The 22,122-nt window shown below is 47.3% G+C and overlaps 1 protein-coding gene across 15 annotated transcripts in view; it reads right to left on the bottom strand.

Moving 5' to 3' along the window:
• Positions 1–22,122, bottom strand: part of ARVCF (ARVCF delta catenin family member) — a 576,381-nt gene that overhangs the window by 138,373 nt on the left and 415,886 nt on the right. For 14 of the 15 annotated variants that reach the window (XM_061603426.1, XM_061603419.1, XM_061603418.1 and 11 more), the window contains 2 exons: positions 20,163–20,770; positions 458–960 (listed from right to left, as the gene is read on the bottom strand). In XM_061603426.1, the coding sequence (XP_061459410.1) occupies positions 458–960; positions 20,163–20,770 (1,111 nt within the window). The remainder of the gene's footprint in view (positions 1–457; positions 961–20,162; positions 20,771–22,122) is intronic. The other variant, XM_061603415.1, reaches the window with a different exon arrangement.

Here is a 22,122-nt window from a genome sequence, read left to right as displayed (position 1 = left end):
AAGCAGGATACAAATCAAAACAGGTGCGTGTTGTATACACTGCTTAGAGAGACATGTCTTTGGCAGACAGTGGTGGCTTGGTGTCCATTGGGACTGGTAGGGCGGAAGGCAGGGAGGTCAACAGTAGGTGGCGCCAGAGCCAATGGCAGGTAGAGCCACGCACTGATTGCTTTTATCTATGGAATTGTTTTTAAGTCTTTTTTTTCATGTTGATTGATTACAGATGTTTGTTATTATATTGTTTTATATCTGATGCGGTTGCGGCCCTGGGCTCCTTTGGGTGGAAAGGCAGGATATACATTTAATAATAAATAAATAAATTCAGACCAAGTGGTTGGCAGTCCACGGTCCATACTTCTGCTGCAGACTTTGCAGATTTGTGCTGAAATGACCAAAAGGCCCGGTGGGGGAGGGAGAGGGAGGAGCGATTCTTGCAAATAAGTATAAAGATGCTGACCTGTAATGAGTTCCCGCACTTCCATGTCATTAGTCTTCCGCAGTAACCTGATCAAAGCTGGGATTCCATCGCAATTCTTTATTGCCACCTTATTCTCATTATCCTTCCCGTAGGATATATTTCTGAGCGCTCCGCAAGCTTTGCGGTGCACCTCGGGCTTTGGGTGGTCCAACAGGCCCACCAAGATGGGAATCCCTTTGAGGTGTCTCACGTCCTTCTTAATTTTATCGTTCTCGTAGCACAGGTGTTGGAGGTACGCTGCCGCATTGGACTTGACCGGATCAATGGGGTGGCTGAGCATGGCGATGACTTCGGGGAGGTCGGGGTCCCGCCACCGGGGGTCTTTGCGGATGCTGTCAATGGAAGGCGAGCGCTTGCCCAGGCGGTCGATGCTGGCCATGCTTCCCCGTTCTGGCTGCGCCAAAGGAGCCATATAGCTGCCATGGAGGTAGGGGAGCCTATCGTCGACAATCTCAGTCTCAATAGGATCATCATAGCCCCTGCTAAGAGAAAAAGGAGGGACACTGCATTGCATTCTCACTTAAGAACAACAATGGCACCTTTAAACATGTTATGAGAGTCATCCAGGGACACTCAGCAGGCCACCCCCTTATAATACCGGGGTGGACAGACTACAGGCTTGCTGGAGTTTGCTGGAAATCCAGTGTTCACCACTGAGACCCAGGTGCAAAATGGTGGCTCACTGGGTGGAGAGCATTGCCTACTGGGCTCCATAAGCCATAAACTGGAATCACCTGCACATCCGAGTACAAATCTGCATCTACTACAGATTAGAGATTTGAACGCAGTATTCTAACATGGACCAGCAGAGTTGAACAAGGACCTGGTCCAAGGCAACCAATCAATTATTAAGTTTTTACAGAACGGGAGTGCTGAGAGTGGTAAGGAATGAACTACAAGGTCTGACATGGCAAGGATTTTTTTTTTAAGTGTAATTTTTCTTCATATTGCCAAATTATTGTCAGTGGAGGTTGGCCCATTAGGGCGGATCAAGCGATGCCCCACCAACCTCAGTCTGCCTTTAGCCAACCAACACCTGCCTTCCTTCTTACTTATAAGCAGTCCAGAGGGTGGCATTGGCTGTCAGCTTCCTCCACCTCATTCTCAGTGTTGCCCTTGTAGAACTAAGCAAGGCGACGGATGGGGACGAAACTAGAATTAGTTGGCTCTGCCTGTCATTGGCTCTGGCTCCCCATTCTGCTTGGCCTTCCGCCCTGCCAGTCCCAATCGACACCAGCCACCACTGATTATTGGCAGTCAGAAACTCTGGCTGATGCAAATCACTCGGAGATCCACCAGTCAGTTCCGACCTACCTTCTCCCCACCCCTGGATTGTATCTTTGCCTGCTCGCTAGTTCTATACACCATCACCATTAACTATGAAGAAGCCCAGGCCCAGGCCCAGGCCCAGAGCCAGCAACCGGCACCCTTGGCCAGTTGGCTGGGGCCAGTGGTGGCTGGTGGATCCATATCAGTGGGGCAGTGGAATCCACTCTGGGTTTCAGTCCAAACTTTCAAGAAGCTGTCCAAGGTCCTGAACCTATTTTGGGAATATCTTTCAGCACCTTGGACAGCTCCTTGACCGTTCGGTCTAATATCTGGAGCCGATTCCACTGCCCCACTGAGATAGAGCCACTAGCCTCCACTGGCTGGGGTCCCTCCTCCTAGGCAAGACTCACCAGCAGTGACAGGTGAGTAGGCTGGCCAGGGAATGGGGGGGCTGGTGAGAGTCGTAAGGGCTGACACTTGTCCTGCCGTTCCTCATCCCTGGTTTAAAGAAAAATATTGAACCATAGTTTGCAGAACACAAATCAAAATTAGAGTAACATTTCCAATTTCCAGGTACTTGGGTCTAAATCAGGGCTGGGGAACCTGTGGCCCTCTAGAGCTGCCAAACTACAAGTCGACTGTACATCAGGAAAAACTTCCTGTTAGAGCCATACGACAATGGAACCAATGACCTAGAGAGGTAGTGGGCTCTCCGACACTGGAGGCATTCAAGAGGCAGCTAGGCAGCCATCTGTCGGGAATGCTTTGATTTGGATTCTTGCATTGAGTGGGGGGTTGGACTTGATGGCCTTATAGGCCCCTTCCAGCTCTACTATTCTATGATTCTAAGTCCCATTAGTCCCAGCAAGCATGGTGAGTGGTCAGGAATTACGGGAGTTGTAGTGCAAAAACATTGGGAAGGGTACAGATTCCCCACCTGTAGTCTAAATATTGGGGTTTTTTACTCCACTCCCACACTCAATGGCTTCAAAATGGAATCTAATATAATTTTCAAAGGAATGCTATTTAAGCTGAGTACTGAATAATGGAGGGAGGTGGCCTCCAGTTAAGGGCTGTTAGACTGGGAATATTGGGGATTGTTGATTTGGGGCTAACATCCTACATGAACAGACAGGCGTATTAAAAAGCATTACACCAGGCCACACCATTGAGTCCACCTAGTTCAGCACTGTCTACCCTCGATGTCGGTGGCCCTCTAGGGTCCCAGGCAGAGGTTCCTCCCATCACCTGCTACATGAATCCTTTACCTGGTGGTGCTCAAGAGTAAGGGTGGCGGAGAGAAAAAAGAAGAGGAGAGGGCTCCTGCATCTTCAGAGCTGTGTAGAAGAAGGAATTTCAGCAGTTGTAGCTTCTCATGCAGAATCTCCTCTTCTGCATAACTATTAAAGGTGCAAGAACCTTCTCCTGTTTTTTCACCCACCGAGAATTGAAACTGGGACCTCTGCACCCAAAGTCTTTGTTCTTTCAATGGGTTCTACGCCTTCACTTAGTAATAAATTCCAGCGTATTTTAGCCACATATCTAAAATCTCCAGCCACTGCGGGCTTACAGTGAATTCTCCCAGCCCTGTGCACCTCTGCATTCCGATTGTCACTGACCCTCTGTCTTTTGAGGCTAGCCACAAGCCCCCTGATTATCCAGGGCCTCTTTCCCTCACTCTCAACTGACTTCAGCCCCTGATTAACCCCTGGATGCTATAATGCAATCAGAGACTGAACCAAATGAAAAGGTTATCATCTCAGGGCGAATGACTCTCCCAATTTGCTTCTTGTGCCACAATTAATGCTTCTGTTATCAAACACTCCCTACTGTATGATTATATTTAACTACAGGAGAAATCAATAAACAAGAAAAGCCTGAAGAAGTTGGGCAACCATAGGAAAGCCAAAAAAGAAATAAAACTGAAATAAGAAAAACAACAACAAGAGACACTGTTATTGATGCACTTATTGGAATATGTATAATATATTTGTTCTTAGGGCTGCAATTTACACTGTCTCAATAGCCATTATGCTTGCTTTTCTGCCAGAGAGCTATTTCCATTTCTCAGCATAAAGGAAGATAACAACGTTGCATTCACATCAATATTTTTCCTTGTAAGGAGCAAGGATAATGAGTGCCTAAATGCCACTCACAGGTGCAGGATTTTCCTTCTCCCTCCTTGCACACAGTGGGAACAGGTGCTGCACATTCACTCCCAATGTTGCTGTGTCAGTAGAAGGAAGTGGCGGCCCCAGCTTCTGTCCTTTGACCCAGGGCCAGGCACCAAATGTGGCCCTCCAGGCCTCCCTGTCCTTCCCTTGGGACTCTCTCCAGCCCACACACCCCTCCCCAGCCACACCCTCTCCCCCAGCCCACAGCGTTCATCAGCCCTACTTCCACACCCTCCTTGAGCGTTTTGATCTGGCTGGAATGCGACCTTGAATCCTGATTGTGCTTCGTGATTGCCTGGATGGAGCATAGAAAGGGGTGCACGAGTGTGTGTTGAAACCGGCCTGCTGCACAAAGGTGACATTTACGTTCATTGCTCCACCGGCGTTCACCCCTGGCCCCAGCCATCGCTGGCAGCGGCTCCCGGAAAGTTGTCTAGATAGAACGTGATCCTCCTCCACCTCAGCTCCAAAAGAGAGGTTCCCAATGAGCACTGGCAGGAACTGAGACAGAGGCAAAGTGGAAACAATGTCCTATCTAGGAACACAGGAAGCTGCCTTATACATTTGGGCCCATCTAGCTCAGTATTGTCTACACTGACCAGCAGCAGTTTCCCAGGGTTTCAGGCAGCAGTCTCTCCCAGCTCTACCTGGAGATGCTAAGGATTGCACATGGGATCTTTTGCATGGAAGGCAGATGCTCTACCACTGAGCTATGGCCCTTCCCTGTCCTGCCCGAAGTCGAAGGACTCAGTCTCAGATGCGTCTGTGTTTTTTTCTCTTTTTATTAAAGTTATAGGTACATCAAAAGCAGTGCGCCTCATTAACCTAACTACGCTTTCTAGGAACTTTTGTCCTGAACTAACATTGACTAAGCATGTCTTCCCAGCTCTAAGACATTGACTCAGCAACTGGATTCCCCCTCCCAAGTCCCTTTAAGTAGGCTTGGATCTCACGTGCACACGCAGGCTCCTCTCCTTTGAACTTCCCACCTCAAATGCCTCTGAGCGCGGGGTGACGGTCGTTTGATCTCAGCTTCTGTCTCCAACAGAGGGAGGCTGCTAGCTGACAGTTCAGGCAGGGGAAGCTGGGCAGCACTTGGCTGGGAAACATCTGACGTGCAAGGTTGAATTTTTGGCGGCAGCAGCAGCAGTAGTAGCACTTCCACAGGGGGGTCAGGAGCTCAGGGGGCTGAGCTGTCCAAGATGGGGGCTGGAGCACCATAACTCCATCCCACTATCTGCCCCTCCCCGGGTTCCCAGTCCAAGTCCTCATCCTCTGTTTCACCCTCGTCTATCTGCCCCCTCCCTGCTTGGCTCACAACATCATCCCCCCCTCAGTAAACACTCAGTAAAGTGTTCAGGACTTTTCTCTTTGGACTCCATCCTGCTATTTCAGTGGCTTTGCTAAAAACTCTTGCTTCAGAGAGCGTTCAAGCCAGGTAGTGGAATCCTGATAATCCCAGCTTCCTTTTGAAAAAGTTTCTAGCCCCCATGGTTATTACTGTACATTTGAAACCAGGAAGACAAAAGCACCAAAACACTGGAGACAAGGAAGACAGAAGTAATTTCAACTCGCTCGGGATCTAGGAGCCTATAAATCAAGCTGTCTCAGCATGAGGACTTGCTGAGGATTTCCTACATGATGATTCCAACAAAGAATATAGAAGAATAAGTAAACACTTCTGCCAACTCTACTGCCATGCTTATGAAAACAGGGACAGAGGTAATATTCAACAGTCACACATATAGAGAAATACGTTCATCCTCAAGCATTGTTCATCAAAGAACATTATTCAGGCTGATTTATACTCTTACGATAATCAAGACGAAATGCCATGCCCAAACATTTTCCAGTTGCTAGGGATGGTGGAAAAATTCAATTCAATTCACATCTAAAGGTAAGCCTGCCTAATTCACAGCTCCCTAAACAATACACAAACCAAAACCACAGCCATTCTTTGGAACTGACACTCCTTTGAATTTTGCAATGCAATTCATCCAGCCTGAATAATCTGTACAAGCAATGCATATATACTAGGGAGAAGCATGCATCAAAATGCATATAGGAGGAACTGTGTTGCAAAAAATGTGTATCATATCAATGGGCAGGGAGTTCCAAAGTGCAGGTGCTGCCACACTAAAGGACTGATCTCTTGCAAGTGCAAAAGGAACATTCTCTGGCACTTCTTAAGAGTGTCAGTTCTGCAGGTCTAAGAAAAACAAACAAAAGAATACCCCCCAAAAGCCCAGTTTTGTACCCACCGACAACTTTGTTTGCCCTTCCAGACACTGCGCGGAGGAATGCAATAACTACGTAGGCTGGTTCCCATCATCAACCACGGAGGAACAGCATGTTGACAAGAGGAAACAGAGCCCTCAGAGTCAGAGGGACGCTGGAGCGGAGTTACTATAACTCACTGCATTGCTATTAAGTTACATCTAAGGCCTCCTTTGTTCGGACTTTGTTCCTTCCAACCAAAACCGCCTGTCAATGAGTCCATTATTGCAAAACAAACAGGATTACAGTCTCTGCTGCCATCCCATTTAGCTCTTACAGGCGCTGGCCTTCAAAATGGGATTAACACTTTGAAGTATTTCCCAGGAAGCTACGACACACAGAGGGCAACCAATAAGGATGATCTCTGGTTTGAACTTGTCGCTCAGGATAAGGCTGTAGCAGACACGTTAACTGCTTCAAAAGCAGCCAGAATGTTTTCTCTGGCTTTTGTTTAAAACATGTTAAAAATGCTTTTGCCCCTGACTGGACACATCCCTCTACTTCCCCGCTGCTCATCTCAAGACCTCTTAGGACTGCCTGCAGCAAAGCATTGGGCCAATCACTGTCTCTGCCCAAGCTACAGCAAAGCGTTTTCATCGGATGCACCGTGGAGTGGCTATAAGGTGAACAACCAGTTTTGATTTCTGTGTGAAGCTGATTTCACAGAGAAAAGCACTGGAGATGCATTTCCCCAGGTTTCTGAGTAAAAAGAGGTGGAGTTTGACTAGCATCATGTGTCTCCGGCTTCAGAAAGCAGAGGTGGAAATGCTCTGAAGCCAGCGCAACCACAGGTCTCTCGCTACGTGAAGTCTTCCCTTTCCAAACGCTCAAACAGGATTGCAGCCGTCTGCATGGAAGGTGGCCCGATGTGTTCAATGTGCACCTGGCGGCAATGACGAGGTGTGCCTGGCACCAACACTGTTATCTTTTCGGCATCAGGGCAAGACTTTCCTCTTCTCCCAGGCATTTTAGCATGTGTTTTTAAATTTGTATATTTGTTTTTAATGTTTTTAATTGTAAACTGCCCAGAGAACTTTGGCTATGGAGCGGTATATAACAACAACAACAACAATAATAATCGTACAGTAGGGCCCTGCTTTTCGGCAGCCCACTTTTCGGAGTTCCACTAATACGGTGGCTAAAATTAGAGTAAGGCCCCACTCATATGGCACTTGTTCCTCTTTTACGGTGTTTCTCGGGCACCATTTTATTGGCGGAGTTCCCCTTTTCGGCAGGTTTTGCTTTTAGGCGGGGGTCTGGAATGTAACCCGCCATATGAGTGGGGCCCTACTGTAATAATAATGTGCCTTGGTCCAGGATGACAGGCGGATGGTATAAGCAGACAATAGCCTTCGCTTGCTGCTTTCTTTCTGATGATGATCTAAGTAGCAATAGTGCTGCCTTGCTATATGGACTCTTCTGCCAATACAGGAAGCTGCCTTCTACCAAGTCAGAGCGTTTGGGTCCATCTAGCTCAATACTGTTCACACTGACTGGCAGCAGCTCTCCAGGGTTTCAGGCAGGGTCCTCCCCCAGCCATACCTGGAGATGCCGGCGGTTGAACAGCGGACCTTCTGCATACAAAGCAGTTGCTCTACCACTGAACTACGGCCCTTCCCTCAAACTGCATATTTCTGCAGCAATTTGCCAATTTCTTAAAAAGAAAACCCTCCTGAAAATTCTCCAGCATTTTAGTACAAATTCCTCCTCATAAATACATTTTTGTACATAGTCTGGCTAAGGCACGCATTTCTGCAAGTAATTTCTCCTAATATAATGCATTTTTGTACGTTACTTTCAGTGGTATATCTGTTCTACTGTACACTGGCTCCTAATACATGCATTTTTGGAAACATCGCTTGGCTGGAGAACTACATCACAAAATTCGGACAAGTGCAAATGCCAACGAACGGCTGTGCTTTGGTTCTTATATCCTTTTGGGAAGTGCACGTGTGCTAGATTTGGCTTGACATGCAAACTGAATCTAATTTCTCCCCCATCCCTAAAAGGGGGCATAGAACAAATCTCCTAAAATGGTGGATTTATTCGCTCACCTGGGCAGTTCCAGAAGTGATGAATCAGTGGCCTTGTGGGTGCTAGAAGGTAGATGAATTGTTGAAACTGGTGGGTGGGATGGGAATTGGCTTTGGGCTGGAAACGAAAATATACTCACGGGATTGGATGTGATGAGGAGGTACACAGGGCAAAACCCAAACAGTAGCTATTCATGCAAGGCAAACAAAAACCTGGAAGAGGTTCAGAGGAGGGCAACAAGGATGATCAGGGGACTGGAAACCAAGCCCTATGAGGAGAGACTGAAAGAACTGGGCATGTTTAGCCTGGAGAAGAGAAGACTGAGGGGAGATACGATAGCACTCTTCAAGTACTTGAAAGGTTGTCACATAGAGGAGGGCTGGGATCTCTTCTCAATCGTCCCAGAGTGCAGGACACAGAATAATGGGCTCAAGTTGCAGGAAGCCAGATTTTGACTGGACATCAGGAAAAAACATCCTAACTATTAGAGCCATACGACAATGGAACCAATTACCTAGAGAGGTAGTGGGCTCTCCGACACTGGAGGCATTCAAGAGGCATCTGGACAGCCATCTGTCGCGAATGCTTTGATTTGGATTCCTGCATCGAGCAGGGGGTTGGACTTGATGGCCTTATAGGTCCCTTCCAACTCTACTATTCTACGATTCTATGAAAAAGAGGGTAGGCTTGTTTATTTTTAGCTCTGTGGGTGGAGATGAGGGATATTCAGAGTGAGATGGATGGACCACAGGGCCGAACAAAAGGCCATTGTCAGGAAGTTTGAGGGGGGAGAGAGAGAGAGAGAAGAAGGAGAGAGAGAGGCAGGAAAGGCACCCCTACAAATGGCACCCCTACAAAAGCGCAGAGTGAGTTTGAGAGAAGGCAGGACCGAGGGAGAGTCACAGTCATACAACAAAATGAGAGAGATGTCCACTGAGCGGAAAGCACAAAGATCGTAAATGTGGGGGGAGGAAGAGTTGATTCAATCCCACAGCCCAAGGGGTGGGGAGCCCTTTTCAGCCCAAGGTCTGCCTTCCCTTCTGCGCAACCTTTCAGGGGCCACACGATAGTGGTCGGCAGGGCCAGAGGCAAAAGTGGGCGGAGCAATGCATGCACGTTTACTCTTGTACAGGGGGCTACTTTCAACACACAAACACACATGCTTCTCTATCCTCCATCCAAGCAAGCAAGAGGCGCCTCTCAACGAGGGTGGGAAGCAAGGCCAGTGAGGGGTGTGTCCCAGGGAGGGTCCCAAGGGCCACACAGACAGGCCTGTAGGGCCACATTCGGCCCACAGAGTGGAGGTTCCCTATCTCTGCTATAGCCTCACGAAAGGTTAAGGAAGGTAGCTAGGTTAAGGTATTTCTCCAACAGAGGCATGTACATAGGAAAGGATGAAGGTCATTTTCCCTATACCGTTTAGATAAAAGAGACGCTTAATCCCCCGTCTTCCCTTCTCCAGTGCCCCATTCATTCAAAGTTTCAACCCTGACATTTTATTTATATTTAAATAAAAACAATCATTTTTATACCGCCCTTCACCTTAGGGTCACAGGGAGGTGTGTCCAGAAATGAAGCAAGTAGAAAATTAATAAAAACTGTACCAAATCAAAATCACAGCAACATAAAAGGCTTCATTGTAAAACAACAGTCCAACGGGATGGGGGGGGGGAGAACTCATTACATTAGAGCTTGGAAAAGTTCCTTTTTTGAACTACAACTCCCATCAGCCCAATCCAGTGGCCATGGTGGCTGGGGCTGATGGGAGTTGTAGTTTTAAAAAAGCAACTTTTCCAAGCTCTGCAACCCAAACCTTCCTATCCCCCCTTCAAAAGTTTGGCAGAAGAGACGCATCTTACCCCGTCATCTAAAAGAAAGATATTTTGTTTTTAATATATTTTAAAGTCTGTTTTTAAGATGTTTTAGAGTGGTTTTTAGTGTTTTTGTTGGCCCGCCCTGGGCTCCTTCTGGGAGGAAGGGCAGGATACAAATTAAATAAGCAAACAAACAAATTAAGAATGAAGAGGCAAGACAAGCCTTGGGCGGGAGTCAGGGTTTAGTCTAATGTGCAGCTGCATACATTTGGGGCAGCATCAAAAAAAATGGTGCAGTAATTTAGCTCTACTTGAAGTGGTTCGAATTTGTATACTTCAGCTATGGGAGGGATATTCTTTTTGATTCTTTTGTTATTTATGACAATTCCAAAAAAAAAAAGCATATTATGAAACAAAAACTGAAAAACGTGAAATGTTTTTGTGCAGGTGAGCATATCGGATTTTAATAAGGAGCTGCGTGATTTCTAAAAAAGAAATAGAGAAGAAACAAAAAAAGAAAATGGAGGTAAATATTGGTTCCTTTCAAATCTTCATAACGTTATATTAATAGTATATTACATGGGATGAATTACTTGATTAGTTCAGGGGCGGGCAGTGCACTGGCTGCTTGTGCAGGAGGGGAAAAGCTTAGAGTAAATTGTGGAGACAGTTCCATATACCCTCATCCACCACTGAAAAGGCCCTTCCCCAGCCCACCTCGCCTCATACTTCACACAATATAAGCAGGTCCAGCACCAGGCATGACTGGGCCCTTGGGCCTAACCTGTCACGTTGCTTTCTGAAGTCCATGCGCTATCTGTATTGGGGGGTGCGCCTGGGAGCTCCTCCTCCGCAATCCGCAGCAGGTGCGCATTCCTGCCATCAACCAACATGGTGGTGGGGGCTTCCATAGGGGGCTGATGACCCCACCGCCATCTTGGTTGATGGCAGGCATGTATGCTCGTAGCAGATTGCAGGGAGGGAGCTCCCAGGCACCCCCCCAATACAGACACAGCGTGTGGGCTTCGATAAGCCCACGTGCACATCCCACCTACTTCTCCTCAATCTGTGGGAGGGTCACGGATCACAGAATGGGAGCACTACCCTCCAACCTTAAGAAGAGGCCCTTCAGGGGCCCCTCTGAGCCTCAGGTGCCCTCAGCCAGGGCCCGAGCTGGCCACCCTCTGGCACCGGCCCTGAACATAGAGACCACTTGCAGGGCATCATGTACTGATCTAAGGAGACATGCAAGTTGATACAGAAGAAAGTGCTCTTCCAAGTATTGCATCTCAGGTCATTTGGGCCTTTAAAAGCACACTGTAGCACCATCTGTATCACACATTTAAAGCACTCTTATCCCTAAGCAGGCATGGCTTCCCCCCAAAAGAATCCTGGGAACTGTTGTTTGTGAAAGGTGCTGAGAGTTGTGAGGAGGCCCCTCTCACAGAGCTACAACTGCAAGAGTGGTTTAACAGTCAGTCCCTCCCCTCCCAGGGAACTCTGGGAATTGTCGCTCTGTGAGGGGGTCTCTCACAACTCTCAGCACCCTTCACAAACTACAACTCCGCCCTGGGTTTCTACTGGGAGAAAAGGCGGGATATAAATCTAATAAATAATAACAACAACTCCCAAGATTCTTTGGGGGAGGCCATGGCTGTATAATACTATTTGAAATGTGTACTGCAGATGGGGCCTGAACTGGGCCTGGAAGACAACTGGCAACCTGTGCAGGTGTTTCAAAATAGGGTTATGTGGCTGTGAGCTAATGCTCCAACACAGCCCTCACAACTGCATTTTGCCCTAAGAACATAAGAAGAGTCTCCTGGATCTGGCGAGAGGCCCATCGAGTCCAGCATCTTGTTCTCACAGTGGCCAACTAGATGCCCATGGGAAGCCCACAAGCAGGAACTGAGGGCAGGAGCGCTCTCCCCACCTGCGATTCCCGGCAACTGGCCTTCAGAGGCACACCACCTCAGACATAGTAATAATAACTAACATATAAATATGAAGCCGCCAATAGCGACTTGAAACACGAGTCCATCAAGCCCAGTATTGCATGCTCTGACTGGAAGAAGCTTTCCGAGTTCTAAGGCAGATAGATGCCCTGCTACTTAAGATCCTTTCAAAATTCATTTATTTTATATAGTTAAGTATTTGTATACTGCTTATAATCACAGGGCAGTTTCTACAAATCCACCCACAAAATTATTGGCCATCTTATCGGCCCTCAGCCAGCCCGTTACCACCTCCAGGCACCAATAAATGGGCAGAGCACTGTTGTTCTGAGTTCAGCCAGTCATGCCCTCTTTCAGGATATTCCATTCCCCTTGGTTTTCTAGGGCTCCCCTCACCTGTATCAGACAGTCAGCATTCCCCGCCCATTGAGCATGCTGAGTGCTGGGCCACCCAACCCTTTGGCTTGTATTTATTTCCACCTAAATTTTTTTTTTTGTACTTCTGTAGTCCTTGGGCTCTCCCAGCTTGCTGATACTCTTACGTGGATGGGTGCCATTTGGCCTATATAAGGACCCATTCTCAGATAATGAATTCGCTAGTAGTCTATAGGATGCCAGGAATTGACCTTGCAAGCGTATGAATTCAATGGATGTCATCTCCCACTGAGCAATAGGATATCTCATTAAAACATGATATTAATACATTTTCTAAAGGATTGCCATTTCTGTAAATTGCCTGTCTTCTGAGGTTAGGCAGTGTTATGGCCCCTTCAGAGGACTCCTCGGAGGAGGAGGAAGAGGCAGCGGTGCCAGACCCAGAAGAAGGAACAAGCGGAATCCCTGAGGACACAACTCCATCTCTTCCCCAGCTGGAGAATGTCCAGGTCCCGGCTGAAGCCGTTCAAGCAGATTCAGGGGTTGAACAGGAGGCTCCCCTCCCCACTGCAGAGCGAAGATGCCAGTGAGTATCGCAGCAAAGGAGGAGGAGGTCGGGCCGTTTAAGAACAAGCGGCTCTGAGAAGTTGGGAGACTAATCACCTGCACCTGCCTAAGAAGTGGGTTTTAAAAGGCAGTTTGCGACTGCAGCAGGCTGCTGACTACAACATCGGGTGTGACCTCCATGTGAAACATAGTTTGCAGACTCCAGACCTTTCGGACAGAACCCCTGGCTTTCTGAACCCAGCTTCCCCAACTTGATGACACTTTCGGACACTGCTACTGGTATGGTTCTTAGAAGCATTCCTTTCTCCATCCGGCTGCTGTTATCTGCTGGCCTCGGCAGATTTACGACCTAGCTAACTGCCGGCTGATTAGTTACAGCCCAGCTCCCAGCCCCGAAGCTGACAGGCAGGTGGCTATAGGAGAGAGGGTCTCCTCTGTGCTGGCCCCTGAATTATGGAACTTCCTTCTGGGCAAGCTTTGGGGATCACATGTGAGTGGCAGGTGGGATCAAAAGCGGGTGGAGCAATGAATATAAATTTTGCCTTTGTACAGTAAGCTAGTTCACACACACACACACACACACACACACACACCCCTACCTCTCTATCCTCCATCCAGAGAATCAAGAGGCATTTTCAGAGTTCAAGGACACATCCTAGCCAGGCAAACACACTCAAAGACACACCTCAGCTGAGAGGTGTGGACTGGGAAGAGAGGGGGTGTGGCCTAGGAACAGTCCCAAAGGCCAGACAGAGAGGCTACATTTGGCCCCTCGGCCTGAGATTCCCAGCCCCACCATAAATGTTTACCTGGCCACTCTCTTTAGTCAGCTTGAGTCTATTTTCACACACCTTTCATGACATCTGAGATCCTTTTAATGATGTGGTGTAGCGGTTAGAGTGTTGGACTACGACCTGGGAGACCAGGGTTCGAATCCCCACACAGCCATGAAGCTACTGGGTGACCTTAGGCCAGTCACTGCCTCTCAGTCTCAGAGGAAGGCAATGGTAAACCACATCTGAATTCTGCTCACCATGAAAACCCTATTCGTAGGGTCGCCATAAGTCGGGATCGACTTGAAGGCAGTCCATGTCCATGTGTGGTTAACAGACTTTGCCCGTTGTTTTATTTCTGTTGCCTCTCCTGTTTTACCTGCCATTTTTATTTGCTCTTTCGCACTGTGCTTTGCCTTTTAATGTATTTCCTACTATGTTTTGCCCATCCACTATGCATTTGCCATGGGCTGTCTTTGACAAAGAAGTTGGGCAGCAGCTTGCCTTGAGAGCAGGAATGTGCCCATGTAAGTCTGTAAGGCTCCACGCACACTTAACGGCGCGACGACTATGTTAAAAATAATGATGGGATGATTTCACAGAACCCTGCTCTAAACAGGGAAAGAAAAAGCATAGACACTGAAAGTATAGAGCCGGGGTGGGGAGCCTTCCCCCCCCCGTCGAGGACTATGTTCCCTTGGATGCCATTTGTCGGGGGGCATATGCTGGCAGGGGACAGGGACAGTGCATTAGAACATAAGAAGAGCCTGCTGGATGAGGCCAAAGGCCCATCGTTGCCCAGCACCCTGTTTTCACAGTGGCCAACCAGATTCCCATGGGAAGCCTGCAAGCAGGAACTGACTGTAAAAGCACCTTCCTGACTTGTGATCCCCATCAACTGATATTCAGAGACAGGCTGCCTCCAACAGTGGAGGCAGAGCCAAGCCATGATGGCTTTGTTGTTGTTATGTGCCTTCAAGTCGATTTCGACTTATGGTGACCCTATGAATCAGCGAACTCCAACAGCATCTGTCGTGAACCACCCTGTTCAGATCTTGTACGTTCAAGTCTGTGGCTTCCTTTAAGGAATCAATCCATCTCTTGTTTGGCCTTCCTCTTTTTCTACTCCCTTCTGTTTTCCCCAGCATTATTGTCTTTTCTAGTGAATCCTGTCTTCTCATGATGTGTCCAAAGTATGATAACCTCAGTTTCATCATTTTAGCTTCTAGTGACACTTCGGGTTTCATTTATTCTAACACCCAATTATTTGTCTTTTTCGCAGTCTGTCTAACCACCTTAAGGGCAATAAGAAGATACCTCGATTCAAGGTGCTGGCTTTAACCTATAAAGCCTTGTACGGCATGGGACCACAATACCTGATGGAACGCCTCTCCCGATATGAACCTACCCGCACACTGCACTCAACATCGAAGGCCCTCCTCCGGGTGCCTACTCAGAAAGAAGCCCGGAAGGTGACAACAAGAAAAAGGGCCTTCTCAGTGGTGGCCCCCGAACTATGGAATGTTCTTCCTGATGAGATACGCCTGTCACCAACATTATTATCCTTTTGGCGTCAGATAAAAACCTTCCTCTTCTCCCAGGCATTTTCAGCATTTTAGTAGTATTTAATATGCATTTTAGTGTGTGTTTAATTATGTTTTAATTCTTGATATTTTTAACTTATTTTTAAACTGCTTAATATGAGGTTTTAATTGTATGTTAGATGTTTTTTACCTGTTGTAAACCGCCCAGAGAGCTTCAGCTATGTGGCGGTATATAAATTGAATTAATAAATAATAAAATAAATAAATACCTGCTGGATCAGGCCAAAGGGCCATCTAGTCCAGCGCCCTGTTCTCACAAGGGCCAACCAGATGCCCATGGGAAGCCCGCAAGCAGGACTTGAGCGCAACAGCTGATTTGCTGCCATGTCATGCTAAATTTCATTCACACCAAGTGGGTGTTGTGTGACCCGACAATGAATGTCGGTGGGCATGCCACTACTCCACCACCCTTTCGGCACATGCACACTTCTGTTCCCCTGTGATTCCCCCCTGAAAACAGTGGGAAACAACTGCCTGCTGGTATACTGCCCCAAGTTTTGTCACTTTACTCCTGTGATTTTCTGGCCTAGTGGGGTTGCAAATGGATTTTTTCTGGAAGCAATTAACACGGAAATGAGCGCTAAACTTCCACTATATTCTGTTAGATTCCCAGAAGTGGCTTTTACATCATGTGAAAGATCAAATAAAATGTGGAAATTATTAGGTAAGGAAATGTTGGGGAAATGGAATAAATTGCTGTCTGATTGCAGCCTTAGCTTTGTGAGAGAAGGTTAAGTTCAGTTGATTGATGCTGTACATACATGAGTGCTTGCTTATTAAGAAAAGGCTTGTATTCCTTGCAAACTGCTTACAGCAAGGGTTCTTAATCTGTGATCCATAAACTGGGCACAAAAAAAAAACCAATTTCCAACACAATTAAATGAATCGAATTTATTTATTTATGGGGATCCATAGGTTTCATCAGATTCTCAAAGGGGACATGACCCCAAAAAAGTTAAGAACCACTGACTTTGAAGTTTTGTTATGATCAAGAAGGAGATATAAATGTTGTTAAATAAATAAAATAAAAATATCAATTGTACCACTAAGTTAAAGTCACTGAGCGGTAGACTTGTCCTGCTGGCAAAATATTTTGCCCGAGAATGCATAAGAAGGTTGCTGGCAGCTTTGTTGCACACCAGATTGTGCAATCTGTTGCACACTAGATTGCGCAATCTGTTGCACATTGAGTTTCTGCAAGCACAACTGTTGCATTGGATTCCTCTGTTGCACAACATTAAAACCTGCCCTTGAGCTGGCGCAAGAGTCCTTGCACTAGCAGACAGAGAACATTGGAGACAGTCCCTTATATCTGTTCTAAATTAATACCCTGAATTTGAAACTTCACATAGAAGGCGACACAGCAACATTCGGGCCACCCTGGAAGAGGCAATTGCGGTAGTCAAGGCAAGAGATAACCAGATCACGCACGTGGTGTAAATCAAATCCAGCTCCCACACAGGAAAAGTCTACAGTTTGGTTGGTTTCTGAATGCTACAGTAATGCATGCTTCAGCTGCCTGTTGCCAGCTATATTGTTTGTCCATTGGGCGAGTTTCATTTATCGCTAGAATTATTAACCTTTCAAGACTTATTGAAAATCGATTCCTTTGCTCATTTCTAAGTGGGAGGAAAGCCGCTAGGCTCTCTTTTCATGTCTGATCTCTAAGGGATAGTTGTTTATACAGGATAGAGGGATAGCAACAATAAATCAGCACAACTTGTCGCTAAGTGGAGAAATGGATGGCAGGATGGTTGAGCAGCAGAAACGTGTGGCAAAGCAGTGGTATCTTGAGGCCTGAAGTCTTCCTAAAAGGATACTTACAAAAGTCAATGGAAATATGAAATTAGTCATTTCATAGAATCATAGAACAGTAGAGTTGGAAGGGGCCTATAAGGCCATCAAGTCCAACCCCCTGCTCAATGCAGGAATCCATCTTAAAGCATCCCCGACAGGTGGCTGTCCAGCTGCCTCTTGAATGCCTCCAGCATTGGACAGCCCACCACCTCCCTAGGGAGTTGTCATACCACTCTGTTAGGAAGTTTTTCCTCATTTCAACTGGGTCCCGTGTTGTAGGTTGAATTTAAAGACAAGTCTTGGCTTTGGTAAGAGGGGCTCCCCTATTCCCATTGTTTGGGTGTCACCGCCATTGGTTATGCAGCCAAATCGGCACCACAAGGTTCACATAAGGGCAACCAGAATTATCAAGGGGATGGAGAAACTCCCTTGTGAGGAAAGGCTGCAGGATTTGGGGCTTTCAGAGTTTAGAGAAAAGGCATGTAAGAGGTGACATGACAGAAGAGCATAAAATGATGCATAGCATGGAGACAGTGGGCAGAGAGACGTTTTTCTCCCTCTTACATAACACCAAAGCTTGTGGGTATCCAATGAAGGTAAATATTGGAAAATTCAGAGCAAAGGAAGAACATTACACAGCGCATAGTTAAACTATGCAATTAACTCCCACAAGAGGCAGTGATGGCCACCAACCTGGATGGCTTAGATTAAACACATTCATGGCAGACAAAGTTATCAGTGGCTATGTTCTACCTCCACAGGTCAGAGGCAGCCTGCTTCTGAATCCCAGTTCCTGGAAACCGCAGGAGGGGAGAGTGATATTGCGTTCAGGTCCTGCTTGTGGACTTCCACAGGAATTTGGTTGCCCCCTGTGAGAACAGGATGCTGGACTAGAAGGGCTACTAGCCTGATCCAGCAGGGCTCTTCTCACGTTCATATGTTCACCCATGCACAAGATGGAGATATCAACAGGCTTGGGGGAACCTTTAAGGGGGAAAAAAACAAAGGGAGGGAAGCCTCCAAACAGCCAATGAGCGGCTATGGAATGCTAACTGACAAAATGGGTGGGCATGGCGAGGGTTTAATTGGGAAATGGAACCGAGTCTCCTGGAAAAAGGCACGGCTGGCTTGCTGGAATCCTCAACAGGAGCCCTACACATTGCAACATTTTGTTGCAGTCGTAAGAATATAAGCAGAGCCCTGCTGGATCAGGCCAGTGGCCCATCTAGTCCAGTATCCTGTTCTCACAGTGGCCAACCAGGTGCCCCTGGGAAGCCCATAAGCAGCACTCTCTTCACTTGCGATCCCCAGCAACTGGCATTCAGAGGCGCACTGTCTCAGACAATGGAGGTGGAATGTAGACAGGCACATGGGAACAGGCACATGCAGCCAAGGCAAAATTGAACCACACCTTCCCACCTATCAGTTGATGTCACAAGTGATTGACAGGTGGGTGTGGCTCAAGGAAAAAGGTCTTTTGGTCCAAGTTGGATCCCCTGGTGGGCCAGAGGTTCCCCACCCCTGCTCTAACCACTATACCACACCAACCCAGAAACTTAGAGAACAGAAAACTGGAGCGCTGAGAATGGAATGGAGTATCCTGGAAAAGGGCATGGCTGGCACTAACAGACGAGGAAAGGGACACAAAAATGGAGGGAAACATCTGAAGCATATCAAGCTCTACCAGCAGATGTGTGACACCGCCATTTTTCTGCTGTCAATTTCGAGTCATCAAATCTACTGCCTTTAATTGAACACAGAATCTGTTTTTAAAGAAGAAAAGCTAAGAGAAAAACAGAAACAAAAAAAAACCACCCTGCAATCAAAGGTTAATTACTCGGGGGCTTTGGCATTAAAGAGAAAGCATTATTTATTGTGAAAGGCTCCTTGGAAATGAAAGACGAAGGCAAATTTATTTGTGCAAATGTGGCTTTGAATATTTTTTAAAATGACAATGAGAGATGCAGCCCTAAATGGTAAGACCTCACGCTTGCCTCTTTATGTTTCTGCAAATTGCCATCAAATTAAATTGCTTGTCAAAAGCTCCTTCATCATATTTAAATATGGAAGGGGGGAACACCAGAAAAAAATGCAAAGTGGGGAGGGGATTCCTTACAAGGAAGTTGGCCTTATGGAGATACCATCAAACAACACATCAAAGGGATGTCTCTGATTCTTTAAAGTGCAAATGTACAGGTACTAGGAGAACCAGTTGTTCAGTCTGCCCCTAGTGTTGCAACATTGCAACCAATCTCTTAAGTAGATACAGTATCAGCAGCGGACATACTAAGAGTCTGCTGGAACAGGCCAAAGGCCCATCTAGTCCAGCACCCTGTTCTCACAGTGGCCAACTAGATGCCTCTGGGAAGCCCGCAAGCAGAGCGTTAGTGCAACAGCCTTTTGCTGTTGTGGCTCCCCAGCAAATGGTGTTCATATGCATGGGGCCTCTGATGCTGGAGGTGGTATATCACCATCATGGATAGGAGCCATTGCTAGCCCTATCCTTCATGGATCTGTCTAATTCTCTTTTAAAGCCCTCCAAGTGGATGACTATCACTACCTCCTTCAGTAGGCAATTCCATAATCTAACTATGTACTTCGTGACAAAATTCTCTATTTTATCTGGCACCTGGTGCTGCGCTTTGCCTGTAGCCCCCTTGAACCCTATTCTGCTTACTTCAGCTGCGGTCTAGCCTGTTCGGATCACACCCTTGCCTTGACACCCAACAACCAAGACCAGACCCCTACTGAGATCTCATGATATTCCAGGGAGGAACTGGCACTCTAGAATCTCTCCCTCCCCACAATATTTTCTCTACCTTTCATAGTTCCTAGAGAAGTTCCTTAGACTTTCGATTGGCTCCTAAAGTGCCTTTCCTGATAGGGTAGGAGTCCTATATAAATCCTGTTCCTCTAGGATATTCACCCACTGACCAGATGCCAGCAAGCCAGAACCTCCCTCCTGCCCTGGCTTATTGTTTCTATGAGACAACAGCAGTAAGAGTAACTACAAAAAAAAGCAAATAATCAACCCAATCGTTTTACCTTCCTTTGTGAGGCCTTCCTCTCTCAGGCATCCCAGATGACGTCCTACGGTTCACAGTCGAATACTCTGGATCCAGTTCATACCCCTCATCGTCAACCCCAAGGCTGCGGTTATCATCCTCGAGCCCGTACGGTTCCGGCTGGAATCGTTCCGGCTGGGAGCGGTTCAGGTCCACGTTGCTCCCTGTTGGCACCTGGGGTTGGGGTAATGGGCCGTAGTTATCCCTCCTGGTTGGCAATGTGAAACTCCCGTCCTCTGGCCGGTAACTGTTCCCAGGGATGTAGGCGTAACGCGGACGGTAATTGACGCCCCGGGACAAGCTGCCATAGTTGTCAGGGAGGTCTCCGTAACCATCGTGGCCCATGAATGGGCGGTACTGGGTGTCGTGGCCATCGGGATAGGAGTCGTTGTAGCTGTTGTAAGAGCGGGTCAAGGTGGAAGATGCTTGCGGTGTTATGTACCGTTCCCCATTCTTCAGGTGTCTCCTGTCTATAGAGTCAGTGTAACTGCCCATGGGAGACGACCCATCCACCACAGGGAGGCCATCAGGCCCAACAGGGACCTGGCGGACGGTTCTAGTTGTGACCGTTTTGACCATTTTTGTAACCTGTGGAGCAGAGAGATAAGAGATAGCCATGAATGCTTTCCCTCCTCTGAACAGAATGGCCACATTCATGCCATACATTTATTCCACAATTGATCCATTTTAAACAGTCATGGCTTCCCCCAAAGAATCCTGGGAAGTGTAGTTTGTGAAGGGTGCTGAGAGTTGTTCGGAGGCCCCCTTTTCCTCTCATAGAGCTACAGTTCCCAGAGTGGTTTAACAGTCCATCCCTCTTCCCAGGGAATAGTGGAATAAATGTATGGTGTGAATGTGGCCAACACCTTGGGCCCAGTTTTAAAATGCCTATAGCAGCGTGCCCAATGGCACAAAACACTTCCACACATTAGAAACCCTCTAAGCTTCATCCTATTGTTCCACGCATGGGCCCTATCTCCTCCCATTTAGAACCCTCACACACACTCTTTCTCCTAGCTCCTCCCATTTAGAACTCCTAAGTCTCGCTCTGACTCCTCCTCCTTCCACAAGCCCTGCCCCTTCTCAATTGCTCCATGTGGTTGCAAGAATGCTCGAATCCTCTGCCCATGCAAGTCTCCTTCATCGCATGGGAAATATTGAGGTTGGGACACCCAGCACCCAGGACAGGCAGTTTTGGTGCGAGTACATAAGAGCATTCCCTGTTGCATCAGGCCTGTGGCTCATCTAGTCTAGCATCCTATTCGCAGAATGGCCAGCCAGAAGCCTATGGGAAGCCTGAATGCAGGACTTGAGTGCAACAGTACCAGAGATGTGAAAGGCCCAGCGGAAAAAATGGGAAAACACTGAAAAAACACCCTTTTTTTACATTTTTCCCATTTCCCCTCAATTTTTCAGGAAAAAATGGGGTGTGTGTATTTTTCCTATTTTTCCCAGTTTCCTGGGCCTTCCCATCTTTAAACAGCATTGTACCCACTTGACATTCCCATCAGCTGGCATTCAGAGGCATACTTCCTCTGACAGTGGAGGTAGAACACAGACATCGTGGCTAGTAGCCATTGATAGCCTTATGCTTCATGAATTTCTCCAATCCTCTTTTCAAGCCATGCAAGTAGGTGGCCATCAAGTACTTCTCATGTCATCCAGTGGACTCATGCCGGAAGAGGTGTGAAGCACTCTGGGAGGTGCACGGGGCTCCAGCCACCTGGCCATGATGGTTGGCAATAAACGTTCCTCTGAGAGAATGTTGAAACTATGCCTCCATCAAGCGCTCCCCAGTTCATCTGAAAACAACACTGGAAACCAGGGCTGGCTGCAGGTCTGAGAGGACCAATGACAGCGCTCCCTCCTGTGCTAGCGGACCTCTCTCATGGCACTAGAACTCAAGGACATTCAATGAAGCTGGATGTTGTAAGATTTCC

The sequence above is a fragment of the Rhineura floridana genome, chromosome 19 (genome assembly GCF_030035675.1).
Source record: "Rhineura floridana isolate rRhiFlo1 chromosome 19, rRhiFlo1.hap2, whole genome shotgun sequence".
NCBI lineage: Eukaryota > Metazoa > Chordata > Lepidosauria > Squamata > Rhineuridae > Rhineura > Rhineura floridana.
The sequence above is the reverse complement of the archived record's forward strand: the minus strand, read 5'-3'. Positions and strand labels throughout refer to the sequence as shown.